Below are 14,718 nucleotides of genomic sequence, written 5' to 3' on the forward strand. Positions count from 1 at the left end.
CGGAGAGGTGAGGAGGATTCTGGGAGGTCACATAACATCACTCTTATCTCTATTAATAAAACACAGAGCTGACCGGAGAGGTGAGGAGGATTCTGGGAGGTCACATGACATCACTCATATCTCTATTAATAAAACACAGACCTGACTGGAGAGCTGAGGAATATTCTGGGATCGTTGCTCAACCAACTCTCTATTTATGAAACATAGATCTGACTGTATTAGGTGAAGGTGATAGTTACATGACGTGACCTGATATGGGGGAGATTCTGGGGATATCACAGCCGGAACTTGGTAATCATTTACATTTCTCATGACATCTCTTGATAGGGTTACACAGTTGTGAAGAAGACATCTGGTGAGAATGTGACATCTGGCGGCCATCAGATAGGGAGCCATAGACACATCACTGAGAGAAACGGCGATGAGAAGATTCTAGAAGTCACCCAGAAGATGATGGAGCTTCTGACAGGAGAGGTGAGCGGTGTCGGGAATTCTGGGACATTATCCAGTAACAGACAAGGGGTGTGTCTGGATGGTGACTGTATCATTGTGTGTGTCAGGTTTCTATAAGGTGTCAGGATGTCACTGTCTATTTCTCCATGGAGGAGTGGGAGTATTTAGAAGGACACAAGGATCTCTACAAGGACGTCATGATGGAGAATCAACGGTCATTCAGTTATGTAAAAAAAGAAAACAATACATTTAGTTTGGAGGAGAAGATATTGAACCTCACACTGGAGATCATCCACCTGCTGACCGGAGAGGTGAGGAGGATTCTGGGAGGGTCAGATGACAGCACTCATTGCTATTAATAAAACACATTATGCTCATAATATTATATGTATTGTTTTATAATACAGGAGAGTGTGCTGGTCAAGAAGACATCTTTTGAGAATAATACAAATCACCACTTGGTCACAAAACTGAAAGAAAGTCAGAGCTCCGTCAACGTTCCTTCACTCCCCTTCCAAACCCTTAAACGAAAAACTAAGAAAAAGATTCTAGAAGTCACCAAGAAGATGATTGAGCTGCTGACAGGAGAGGTGAGCGGTGTCGGGAATTCTGGGACATTATCCAGTAACAGACAAGGGATGTGTCTGGATGGTGACTGTATCATTGTGTGTGTCAGGTTCCTATAAGGTGTCAGGATGTCACTGTCTATTTCTCCATGGAGGAGTGGGAGTATATAGAAGGACACAAGGATCTCTACAAGGACGTCATGATGGAGAATCAGCCGCCCCTCACATCACCGGGTAAGAGGAGACTTTATTGTAAAGGAGAGAGCAGTACGGAGGGTCCACCTAGATCCCCCATCATCTGACTCAATGATCTGACCGCCCTTACGCGTTGCGTCCAATCAAGCATTTATTGTCCATTGTTTATTAAGAGGTCTCTAAGCAGTGCTTTGTATTCAGTCAGTGTGTGTGTTTCCTACAGATGGATCCAGTAATGGGAACCCACCAGAGAGATGTCTCCGGCCTCTGTATTCCACACGAAAAGATCACAACTATGCAAAAAATAGTCAGGTAGAAACCTAATTTAAAGTTCATATACATTTTTTTTATTATAATTTGTAAATTTTCTAGATTTTTACAATTAATACTGTTTTTTATTATATATTCAGAATAAACGCCTAAACTATTGTGAAGTGATAATTAAAAAAGAGGTAAAAGAGGAGAATGAAGAGGTTGGAATTATGAAGGACATGGATTGTTTAGAAGGACACAAGGATCTCCGCAATGAGAATCAGCCGTCCCTTATATCACCGGGTAAGAAGAGAGAGCAGTACGGAGGGTCCAACTGGGTACACTGTTAACATTTTTAGCTTCTGTGAATATACAGTATGTTGTCTGACCAAAAGTTTGGGAAGTTTTGCTGCTAGGCCTTTTGGCTAAGATCAAGTGTAGTATCTGTTCTTATCAGTTGCCAGTAGGTGGTGCTATGCTAACCGTCCTGAGTACACGGCAAGGTGGAAAGCGATGGCGGTTGGCAGATGCTAAACCTGCTGGCGTGGAGGTGGAAGACTTCTGATTTGGACGGAGAAACACAAGGTCGAAGCTGAGGGGCCAGACCCCTGGCCTTTGGCCTGGATTTTGTGGTACCTACCCCAGTCAGTTTTTCGGGAGAGAACACTTGCTCCTTTTTTTGTTGGGGGGAGCAGTTAGTATTTCCCGAACGTGATTAGGAGGGAGTGATGGGAGTAGCCTGCTGAGGTAGGCTCTCCCCAATCTTTTAGAGCTCCTACCTTCCTGGCTGGGAAGGGTGCTGCTGGTCCAGGCTGTGGCCCGGGGTCCGTTGAAAAGCCTGTGGAGATAGTGCCCCTGGAGTGGCAGTCCAGGGGTGCCATACCTTGCACAAGTGTTTGAGAGGGCACTTACTTGTATGGCACCTTGACCATGTCTCCACAATCACCCTTTTCACACCTGCCTCTAGGGCCGGGCCTTTTGGCTGGGACCAGAGGAATTTGTGTTTCCTGGCCGGAGGGTCGGCCATCGTATTGCACGATGGTCACTTTCTACTCACATCTCCCACCTTCCTTCTCCCCCACTTTCTTTTTTATTTGACCCCGTGTGTGTCACTTTTGTCTTTTTTTGTTGGTGCACGTTTTTACAACTTGTGTGTGATTAGTAGGGTGCCAGTCCTCGGGCCAGACCTGAACGTCTTGGGAGTGGGTGGACATGGCCTTCTGGCTTAGTTCGCCTGCTCTCATGGGGTCTCCCTTCGGGGAGCCCCACCTGGGAGGGTTCTGTTTCGACAGACCCTCCAAGGAAGTTGGATTACTCTAGTCCCCATCTGGAGCCTAACGCCCCGGGGGATCAGGGTCGGGCCCTTCGTGAGGAGGGTCATTTGACGCAGCACCCGTTGCACGTTTTTGTGATTACACTCTTTATGTGTGTGCACATTTTTTCTGCACCGGGTGGAGTTTTTGGGTTGTGTTTTGCACGCCACAGGCTTTTCAATAGAAAAAAAGTTTGGGAAGATTAGCTGTGCTTTCTTTCCTCAGATTAGATGAAGGAATCATCTTTTCTTCATTATATTAATACTCATGGGATTAGGCAATATAATGGGTCTAGTGTAGCTTCACTGTGTCTTAAGCCCCATGTCTCTTAAGACAAGCAGGTCTATTGGTACTTGGTTGTCCCAAACTGTATACACAATGCTAGTTTCATTGACCAGGAAGCATAGGGGACTGAGCAATAGGTAAACAGAGTACCTGTAGTACCAGGGGTACAAATATCCACAGAGGATAACTGGGATTGGTCCCTCGGTAGGAACACGATCAGTGGAATTTGCAGATAGTAGGCTGTAACATGGCTAGAAAACAGGCAAAGAGTTGGTCCAGGCAGCAGACAGATATGTGGCCAGTAAACAGGTAAAGGGTCAGTCCAGGCAGCAGGCAATAACATGGCTAGAAAACAGGCAAAGTGTTGGTCCAGGCAGCAGACAGATATGTGGCCAGTAAACAGGTAAAGGGTCAGTCCAGGCAGCGGGCAATAACATGGCTAGAAAACAGGCAAAGAGTTGGTCCAGGCAGCAGACAGATATGTGGCCAGTAAACAGGTAAAGGGTCAGTCCAGACAGCAGGGCAAAATCATGGCTAGAAAACAGTCAAAGGGTTGATCCAGCAGGCAGGCAGGCAGATCCATATGAAAGGTCCATCTCCATTCCTCAATATAACGTCATGTTCTCAACAAATGAGGAGGAGATACTGTACACCATATGAAAGGTCCATCTCCATTCCTCAATATAACGTCATGTTCCCAACAAATGAGGAGGAGATACTGAGATTGCAGGCTTTTCTGGCTTAAATCAGGTTTGGTCTCCACCCAGAGACTGGCCACATTAATCACCTTGCAGGTGGACAGACAGACATTGAGAAGGCCATATGAAAGGTCCATCTCCATTCCTCAATTTAACGTCATGTTCCCAACAAATGAGGGGGGGATTCTGTACAACGTATTTTATTCTATATCAGATTTTTCTTAAATGACTGTTGACTTCAAGAAGTGACATTTTTTTTGCATTGATTACAATATTTCTTTCCATCAGATGGACGATATGTCCGGAATGTCGGGAATAACTCGGAAGAAGATCTTCTCCTATCACCATCTCCTAATACAGAAGATGACGGCATCACACAATGTTTTCCAGAATTAAACCCCATTTCTCCATCCACACCCCATGGACCGTGTCCTCTGGAGACATCAACCGATCCCTCCAATCCTGAAGAACCTCCCGACCAATCACGTACCGTTAAATCAGACGTTCATCTTATCTTTTGCAGTGCGGATACGTCTTCCAATCCATCTAATTCCCATGAATCTTCTGTCAGCCAAAAGGAAACTCCCACAGAGCAGAGTTCTTTGTCATGTTTAGTGTGCGGGATATGTTTTAAGGCGAAATCAGAACTTCTTCTGCATCTCAGATCTCACACCAGCGTGTCTTTTGCATGTTCTGAGTGCGGGAAATCTTTCACTGACAAAGGAGCACTTGTTATACACCAGAAAACTCACACAGGTGAGGAAAGTCCTTTCACGTGTTCGGAGTGCGGGAAATGTTTTACTGAGAAAAGTGAACTTTTTACACACCAGAGAACTCACAGGGGTGGGAACCCTTATTCCTGTACGGAGTGCGGCAAATGCTTTACTCGAAAAAGAAATCTTCGTATACACCTGAGAATTCACACGGGTGAGCGTCCTTTTTCATGCACAGAGTGCGGGAAATGTTTCAGTGATAAAGGAAGTCTTCTTAGACACCTAAGAATTCACACGGGTCAGCGTCCTTACTCATGTCCAGAGTGCGGGAAATACTTCAGTAAGAAAGGAGAACTCCTGAGCCATCACAGAATTCACACGGGTGAGCGTCCTTTTTCATGTTCAGAGTGCGGGAAATCTTTCACTCAGAAAGGAGGTCTTCAAAGACACCAGCGAAGTCACACGGGTGAACGTCCTTATTCATGTGTACAGTGCGGGAAATCTTTCACTCAGAAAATAAATCTTCTTAGACACCAGAAAAGTCACACAGGAGATCGTCCTTATTCATGTTCAGAGTGTGGGAAGTGTTTCATTCGGAAAGGACAACTTCTTATACACCAGAGAGTTCACACGGGTGAGCGTCCTTATTCATGTTTAGAGTGTGGGAAATGTTTTACTCAGAATGGAGAGTTTATTAGACACCAGCAAATTCACACAAAGCGTCCTTTTCTATGTTCAGAGTGCGGGAAATCTTACCCTGATGTAACTTCACTACTCGCACATCAGAGAATTCATGCGGGTGAGCATCCTTTCTCATGTTCAGAGTGCGGGAAATGTTATTCTCAGAAATCAGACCTTCTTGTACACCAGAGAATTCACACAGGTGAGCGACCTTATTCATGTCCAGAGTGCGGGAAATGTTTCACTCAGAGAGGAAGCCTTCTTAGACACCGGGGAAGTCACACCGGCGAGCGTCCTTTTTCATGTCCTGAGTGCGGAAAATACTTTACTAACAAAGAAGGCCTCATCAGACACCAAAGAAGTCACACAGGTGAACATCCTTTCTCATGTTCAGAGTGCGGGAAAAGTTTCAATCAAAGAGGAAACCTCCTTACACACCAGAGAAGCCACAAGGGCGAGCGTCCTTATTCGTGTTCAGAGTGTGGAAAATGCTTCACTCGCAAAGAAAAACTTCTTTCACACCATAGGATTCACACAGGGGATAATCTTTTTCCGTGCCCTGTGTGCGGGAAAACTTTCACGGAGAGGTTTGCACTTCTTAGACACCAGAAAAGTCACACGGGCGAGCGCCCTTTCTCGTGCGCAGAGTGCGGGAAATGTTACACTCGGAAAGCCGAACTTCTTATACACCAGAGAAGTCACACAGGCGAGCGCCCTTTTTCTTGCGCAGAGTGCGGTAGATGCTTCAGGCGGAAGAAAGAACTTATTAGACACCAGAGAATTCACACGGGCGAGTGCCCTTTTACCTGTTCAGAGTGCGGGAAGTCTTTCACTCAGAACGGAGACCTTCTTCGGCACCAGAAGATCCATACGGAAAAACGTCCACATTCGTGCTCGGAGTGCGGGAAATGTTTCTCTCAAAAGGGAGCGCTTGTTAAGCACCAGAGGATTCACTCGGGAGAGCGTCCTTTTTCGTGTTCGTTGTGCGAGAAATGTTTTACAAGTAAAGGAAACCTACTTAGACACCAGAGAACACATACCTGCTGATGATGCTCCATACATCCCACAACTCTATGGTATCGGTTTTGAAATGGGTCACGTGCCTCGAAGAGCGACATGAAGCCATTATTTCGTAGACACTTCAGTGGTGAGATCTTCTGCAGTTCCTAGTTCTCTTTCCACACATCCCGGGGTATCCCCATTCTTCTTCATACTATATTATCAAAAGTATTGGGACACCTGCCTTTACACGCACATGAACTTTAATGGCATCCCAGTCTTAGTCCGGAGGGTTCAATATTGCGTTGGCCCCCGCCCTTTGCAGCTATAACAGCTTCAACTCTTCTGGGAAGGCTGTCCACAAGGTTTAGGAGGGTGTCTATGGGAATATTTGACCATTCTTCCAGAAGAGCATTTGTGAGGCCAGGCACTGATTTTGGACAAGAAGGCCTGGCTCTACTCTAATTCTTCTCAAAGGTGTTCTATCGGGTTGAAGTCAGGACTCTGTGCAGGCCAGTCAAGTTCCTCCACCCCAAACTTGCTCATCCATGTCTTTATGGACCTTGCTTTGTGCCCTGGTCCAAACCATTTGGTGGAGGGGGGATTATGGTGTGGGGGTTGTTTTTCAGGGGTTGGGCTTGGCCCCTTAGTTCCAGTGAAGGGAACTCTTAAGGTGTCAGCATACCAAGACATTTTGGACAATTTCATGCTCCCAACTTTATGGGAACGGTTTGTTACCCTGTGGGTATGTGAAATGACAGTCTCAGCCAAGCCATGCCCTCAACGTGTTTTACTCCGCCCCGGCGCTTAAAGTGGATTTAAACCCACTTCTCATCTTTTCTAAACTACTGCCATAGTGCTGGTCTATAAGGATATACATGCCTCCTGCGTGTATCCTCACCTGTCAAATGCAATACTTTCTGTCGCACCGTTTTTGCGCACAAGCACACTTTTTTGGGAAAAAAATACACTTTTTTTAATTAAAAAAATAATACACCAGTAACGTTAGCCCAATTTTTTTTTTATACTGTGAAAGATAATGTTACGCCGAGTAAATTGACACGTTTCAAAAATTGCGTCCGCTCGTGGAATGGCGACAAACTTTTACCCTTTAAAATCTCCATAGGCGACGTTTAAAAAATTCCACAGGTTGCATGTTTTGAGTTACAGAGGAGGACTAGGGCTAGAATTATTGCTCTCGCTCTACCAATCGCGGCAATACCTCACATGTGTGGTTTGAACACAGTTTACACATGCGGGCGCCACTCGCGTATGCGTTCGCTTCTGTGCGCAAGCCTGATGGGGCACTTTTTTAGCTGGCTCCTAGATTCCAAGCAAATTTGTCAAGCCCTGCTCTAACGACTGGGTGCTATCTCTAACGACTGGATCCCATCTCTAACGACTGGATCCCATCTCTAACGACTGGATCCCATCTCTAACGACTGGGTGCTATCTCTAGCGACTGGATCCCATCTCTAGCGACTGGGTGCTATCTCTAACGACTGGATCCCATCTCTAACGACTGGATCCCATCTCTAACGACTGGATCCCATCTCTAACGACTGGATCCCATCTCTAACGACTGGGTGCTATCTCTAGCGACTGGATCCCATCTCTAGCGACTGGGTGCCATCTCTAACGACTGGATCCCATCTCTAACGACTGGATCCCATCTCTAACGACTGGATCCCATCTCTAACGACTGGATCCCAACTTTAACGACTGGATCCCAACTTTAACGACTGGATCCCAACTTTAACGACTGGGTGCTATCTCTAGTGATGGACAGTGGTTTTTCTTCGAGATACACCACACGTGAAATAATTTGGTGTCCTTTGTTACATTTTATCTTCGCAGTCTCTTACGATAAATATATGATGTTTTTAAAAGTTGGTCCTCACAGAATCATTGTAAACCTGCAGGAAGTCATAACACCCAATCAACTTACCTTTCCCAGAAAACCCTTTAGGTTGGTTGCTCTTTTGTTTGTCCTTCTCATGGCTCTGCTTTCCTGAAGGTGTCGACTCCTCAATGGTCCACTCGATACATAATTATTGAGTTGGTTGGATTTTGGACATTAGTATTTAAGTATTTAAGACTTGATATAAGTCAAGTCTTGATTTTATTTTGTGTCAATGAATTGTTCTGTAAAAGAATAAAAAGGCTCAATGTACGATATCCTGTTTCGACTCCCTTCTTTATAAGTGACCATAATTCTTAGATAATCGGTGATTGGAATGTGTTGTCCTCATAGAGAGTCATCCATTGGTATTTTATTAAAATACATATTTAAGGTCATAAATATATCAACAGCCAATTCTTGAATATCCCGGGGGGTGTCAAGGTGGTCCCTGTGAAGAGGTTGACATGTTTTGCAAGAAACCCTCACTTGGTTCTTTAAATATGTAAACAAGGAAGTGCCCTGACAGAGTGTGTGGCGAGGAGAGGCGATCAGCGACATCTCCTAGCAGGGGAGAACAGGGAAGGTAATTAGTGTACTGACTACAGGAAAGCTGCAGCAGTGCCACCAATCAGTGCCCATCAGTGACACAAATCAATGCCCATTACTGGTGCTAGTCAGTGCTGCCTTTTATTGCCTATCTGTGTTGCCCATCAATTCCCATCAGTGCTGCTTATCAATGCCCACCAGTGCCGCCTATCAGTGCCCATGAGTGCGGCATAATAGTGCCACCGCTCAGTGCTGCCTATCAGTGTGGCATAATAGTGCCGCCCATCAGTGCTGACGATCAGTGCCACCTCATTAGTGCTGCCTATCAGTGCAGCATAATAGTGCCTCATCAGTGCCTATTAGTGCAGCCTATCAGTGTGGCATATTAGTTCCTCCTCATCAGTGCCGCCTCATTAGCGCACATCAATGAAGGAGAAAAATTACTAATTTACAAAATAAACCAAGAAAGCTCTATTTGTGTGAAGAAAATGATTAACAACGTCATATGACTGCGCAATTGTCATTCAAAGTGTGACAGCGCTGAAAGCTAAAAAATGGCCTGGGCAGGAAGGATGGGGGAAGTGCCCGGTATTGAGGTGGTTAAACTGGGTGAGGAACAGCCAAACTCTGCTACTAAGGTGAGGTTGTGGAAGAAAGTTTGATGTCACAGGTCATACACCATGGCAAGACTGAGCACAGCAACAAATCACAAGGCAGTTATTCTGCATCAGCAAGGTTTCTCCCAGGCAAAGATGGAGGGGGTGAGTTGAGGAGTGGAGAGGTAGATCTGGGTGTGGTGGTATTGGAAGCCATGGGAGGTTATCAACTGGCCCAGGGAAGAGGTATAGAGAGATATTATATATATATATATATAATAATATGTGTAAAGCGCTGCGTAAACTGATGACACTATAGAAGTGCCCTTATTAAATAAATGCACTGCAAGGCAGCAAAGTACCAAAATACAGCATAGGCTGCAGTTTTTATGTTCTCCACAAGGTGGTGATCTTGGAAGCTACAGGCAGGAAGTGATGTCAGGAGCAGACAGGAAGCAAGGTCGGGTATAAAAGGGAAGTCTCGGGTGAGAAGTGAGACAAGTGTGAGGAAGTGAAGAGGAGACATTGCTGGAACTGGCAGCGAAGGAGGTAACAAGTTATTATTTTCTATTTACACCCAGTAACCGCCCGTCCTCTTCCTTCATAGTCACTGTGACGTTGTTTTTCTACAGTAGATGTCGATACACACATATATTTGGATGGGTACAATCTTGAGACAGATATGATCTAAATATAGAGCCAAGTTTGGACTGGAGACCTGTTGGATCGCAGGAGTCGTTTTCAGCCATGGAAGCCTCCATCTTGGCCTCTGTTTGATCTTCAACTGTCATGGTGCCACACATGTAGTCAGTTATGACACCAGCCATTTGGCGGTTTGACAGTTTAGTTGGGAGCACAAACAAATGTGACAGTTACATTCCTGGCACATGCCAGATATTTAACTTTTTTTTAAACTGTAAAATCGATGGGTTGAGTTCCACTTTATAAGGCGAGCGCCTGTGCCCGCCACCTTAGTATAGACCAGGGGTCTCCAAACTTTCTAATGAAAATGGACAGTTTACTGTCCTTCAGGGTTTAGGGGGGGGCGGATTGTGGGCAGTGAGAGTAGAAAATGCACTGGCATCAGTGCCCCATCATTGGTCTTAATAGGGGGAATATTGCCCCATAGTTGATATCAGTGAGAAGAAGAGTGTCCTGTTGATGGTGTCAGTGGTTGGAATGGTGCCCTATCATTGGTGTCAGTGAGAGGAATAGTGGCCATCATTGGTGTCAGTTGGTGGAATGGATCCCCATGGAATGGAGGAATAGATCCCCATTGTTGGTATCAGTGGTTGGAATGGTGCCCCATTGTTGGTGTCAGTGGTTGGAATGGTGCCCCATCATTGGTGTCAGTGAGAGGAATAGTGGCCATCATTGGTGTCAGTTGGTGGAATGGTGCGCCATCGTTGGTGTCAGTTGGTGGAATGGTGCGCCATCGTTGGTGTCAGTGAGAGGAATAGTGGCCATCGTTGGTGTCAGTTGGTGGAATGGTGCGCCATCGTTGGTGTCAGTTGGTGCAATGGATCCCCATGGAATGTAGGAATGGATCCCCATCGTTGGTGTCAGTGGTTGGAATGGTGCCCTATTGTTGGTGTCAGTGAGAGGAATAGTGGCCATCATTGGTGTCAGTTGGTGGAATGGTGCGCCATCGTTGGTGTCAGTTGGTGGAACGGATCCCCATGGAATGGAGGAATGGTGCCCCATCGTTGGTGTCCGTGGTTGGAATGGTGTCCCATCGTTGGTGTCAGTGGTTGGAATGGTGCCCCATTGTTGGTGTCAGTGGTTTGAATAGTGCCCCATCGTTGGAGTCATTTGGTGGAATGGTGCACCAAGGGCCAGATAAAGGTAAGCAAAGGGCCACATCCATATCAGAGACCACTGGTATAGACCCGCCGATCCCTCTTTCATAATAAATAGTCCAATATGGTGACCTAGTTAACCACAACATCTATAACACTCAGTAAATGTACAGCTACATATAGTATGTATGTACGTAAACCCCCACAACAAACTTCTCTCATCTGCTCCCTTCTAGTCTGTTGGCTATACCATTCATAGCGTTTTGTTATATCTGTTCAGTAATGTATAAATGTCCTTTCTCGGAAATTCCAGTGAGCCGACAACTTCCTGTGATCTCTGCCTGTGCTCCACCCTTATCAGTTCTAATGAACTACAGAGCTCCTCCCATCTATGTGATGGACAAGAGGAGAAAGGGAGGATCTGGTAGTCCTTTCTTCTGGTCCTGATTTAACGATATTGATGCCAATCTGCCTGGGCTCAGATTGGGGACAGTTTCTCGAAACTTGCTCAAAGTTTGGAAATGTTATTCTTGGGCCTCATGCAGATTAGATGTTTTTGATACTGCTCCTAGGGGCCTTTTTTTTTTTTGAGTGGGGGGTTGCCTATAAACTTCCCCTTATATGCTAGCCTATGTTTCCATGTACCCATAGGTGTTTAGAGGCAGCAAAAAAAAAAAACAGAGCCAGTGCTTCCAAGAGCAGCGGCACTTTGGCAAAAAAAAACAAACAAACATGTAAACGCACGTTAACGCTAATAATAACCAATTACCGTATTTATCAGGCTATAACGCGCCCCGGCGTATAGCGCGCACCCCTGAATTTGAAGAAGGATTCCTGCAAAAAAAAAAAAAATACTTAGTTTGGATGCCCCTCGTCGGTGTCTTGCGCGTCCATCGGCGGCCTCGTCTGGTCCGGCGTCCCGCGCTCTGTTCGAACCACTGCGCCGACATATATACCGAGCGGAGTACACTCGTGTATAGTCGGGCGGGCTCGGCTCCTCTCGCGTAAACGACGTACAGTACGCACACGACGTGACCGCGAGAGGAGCCGAGCCTGCTCGACTAAACCCGAGTGTACTGCGCTCGGTATATGTCGGCGCAGTGGTTCGAACAAAGCGCGGTATACGCCGATAAATACGGTATTCTAGCCAATAAAATGAATTCATGCGCAAGCTGTTGCCGCTACAGGCATTCCCCACAATGGTAAAGCCACCCTAGTGGCTGATTAGCTGCTCTCCCGTTTAAACAGGAAGCCGGAGATCCGATGCTGCTGCTGCTGGTGGGTTACCACAGAGCTGGCTGAGGACCGGATGTTCCCTGCCCATCTCTATGTCCCTGGGAGGCCGGAAGCGACGTCATGACATCACTTCCGGCTCTGGCAGATGTAAACTCTGCCATTTTTTTTTTCTAGACAGCTCAGATCAATTTTGTTTCTACCTTTTCAGGGTAGAGAAGATATCTGGGGTCTTATAGACCCCAGATATCTCCATAAAGAGGACTTGTCATGCTTTATTCTTAGTACAAGGGATGTTTTACATTTCTTTTGATGGGAATAAAAGTGATAAAGAAAAAATATATATATTTTTTTTAATTCGCTCCTATCCCCTTGCAGACGCATACGTAGGTCATTCCCACTTTTGTAAACAGTTTTTGCAACACACGTGTAGTATCACCGCGAATGTTAGAGCGAGGGCAATAAGACCCCCTCCCTGCTTTGGATTACGGGGGACCTTTTTGGAGGGGTCTGTTTGCTGTAGATGTCACCTTAGCTGTAGAACATCCTATAGCAAAAATGGGGAGAAACAAAAAAAAGAAATCCTGCAAAATGCATACCAGACACTTTTTTTTTTTGTGGAGACTTCCCCTCACTTCCTGTTCTGTCACACACTCGTCACCTGGACAGGAAGTGAAATCTCCCCCAATGGGGACACAGAAATCAAAACTGAACAGGGCTCCTAACTCTTCCCCTCTCTATCCAAACCAAAGTTTATCCCAGTACAGATCAGATAATTATCAGTTTATTATTCATCTACAGAAAGGAGAGTCCTATATGGATCACATCAATAGGAATGGACAAAGACCAAAATCACATGACTGAGAGGATATTGAACCTCACCCTGGAGATCATCTACCTGCTGACTGGAGAGGTGAGGAGGATTCTGGGAGATCGCATGACATCACTCTTATCTCTATATATAAAACGCAGAGCTGACCGGAGAGGTGAGGAGGATTCTGGGAGATCGCATGACATCCCTCTTCTCTCGATTAAGGAAGGAAGTAAAGCCTGTTAACCCCCCCAAGAATAAAAACCTGCAAGGCAAAGGCATAATGTGCTAGTATGACTAGCATACCAGCTCATTATGAATTACTTACCTTAGATCGAAGCTCCCAAAGCCGTCCTCGTCTCCCCCTATGGCTGAAGACCTCTCTCCTGGAGTTTACTTCCAGGTATCGCGGCTTCGCCACTGTGATTGGCCGGAGACACGATGACGTCGCACCCGCGCATGCGCACGGGAGCCACCAGTAACGGCACATGCTAGGGAAGAAACTGCACGGAGGTTTGTTTCTTCCCAGCGCATGTGCTGTTTACATTATCGGCGCACTACAGGTGAAATATATCCTAAATGGCGCACGTTTAGGAGATATTTCCACTACCTATAGGTAAGCCTAGAATTGAAAGTCAACAAAAGGGGTTTACAACAGACCTGACCGGAGAGGTGAGGAGGATTCTGGGAGGTCACATGACATCACTCTTATCTCTATTAATAAAACACAGACCTGACCGGAGAGGTGAGGAGGATTCTGGGAGGTCACATGACATCACTCTTATCCCTATTAATAAAACGCAGACCTGACCGGAGAGGTGAGGAGGATTCTGGGAGGTCACATGACATCACACTTATCTCTATTAATAAAACACAGAGCTGACCGGAGAGGTGAGGAGGATTCTGGGAGGTCACATGACATCACACTTATCTCTATTAATAAAACACAGACCTGACCGGAGAGGTGAGGAGGATTCTGGGAGGTCACATGACATCACACTTATCTCCTATTAATAAAACACAGAGCTGACCGGAGAGGTGAGGAGGATTCTGGGAGGTCACATAACATCACTCTTATCTCTATTAATAAAACACAGAGCTGACCGGAGAGGTGAGGAGGATTCTGGGAGGTCACATGACATCACTCTTATGTCTATTAATAAAACACAGAGCTGACCGGAGAGGTGAGGAGGATTCTGGGAGGTTACATGACATTACTCAGCCATTTTTCTATTTATGAAACAAAGTTCTGACTGTATTAGGTGAAGATGACAAATAAGATGACGTGACCTGATATGGGCGAGATTCTGGAGATATCACAACCTGAATTTAGTAATCGTTCACATTTCTCATGGCGTCTCTTGATAGGGTTACACAGTAGTGAGGAAGACATCTGGCAGCCATCAGATAGGGAGCCATAGACACATCACTGTCCTGTCTTCTGATATAAACAGCGATGAGAAGATTCTAGAGGTCACCAAGAAGATGATGGAGCTTCTGACAGGAGAGGTGAGCGGTGCCGGGAATTCTGGGACATTATCCAGTAACAGACAAGGGATGTGTCTGGATGGTGACTGTATCATTGTGTGTGTCAGGTTCCTATAAGGTGTCAGGATGTCACTGTCTATTTCTCCATGGAGGAGTGGGAGTATTTAGAAGGACACAAGGATCTCTA

At 45.8% G+C, this 14,718-nt stretch overlaps 1 protein-coding gene across 2 annotated transcripts; it reads left to right on the top strand.

Annotated features, from left to right (window-relative positions):
- The first annotated feature begins 1,218 nt into the window (after positions 1-1,218).
- Positions 1,219-6,440, top strand: LOC120909473 (zinc finger protein 260-like). 2 transcript variants are annotated; one of them, XM_040321250.1, is made up of 5 exons: positions 1,219-1,253; positions 1,438-1,526; positions 1,625-1,769; positions 4,051-4,090; positions 4,157-6,440. In XM_040321250.1, the coding sequence occupies exons 1-5, from the start codon at positions 1,220-1,222 to the stop codon at positions 6,201-6,203; spliced, it is 2,355 nt and encodes a 784-aa protein (XP_040177184.1). In that variant the 5' UTR covers position 1,219; the 3' UTR covers positions 6,204-6,440. The 2 variants fall into 2 exon arrangements, with proteins under 2 accessions (XP_040177184.1, XP_040177183.1); XM_040321249.1 differs by having other exon boundaries at positions 4,051-6,440.
- Positions 6,441-14,718: the final 8,278 nt, after the last annotated feature.

The sequence above is a fragment of the Rana temporaria genome, chromosome 8, assembly GCF_905171775.1.
Source record: "Rana temporaria chromosome 8, aRanTem1.1, whole genome shotgun sequence".
Lineage (NCBI taxonomy): Eukaryota > Metazoa > Chordata > Amphibia > Anura > Ranidae > Rana > Rana temporaria.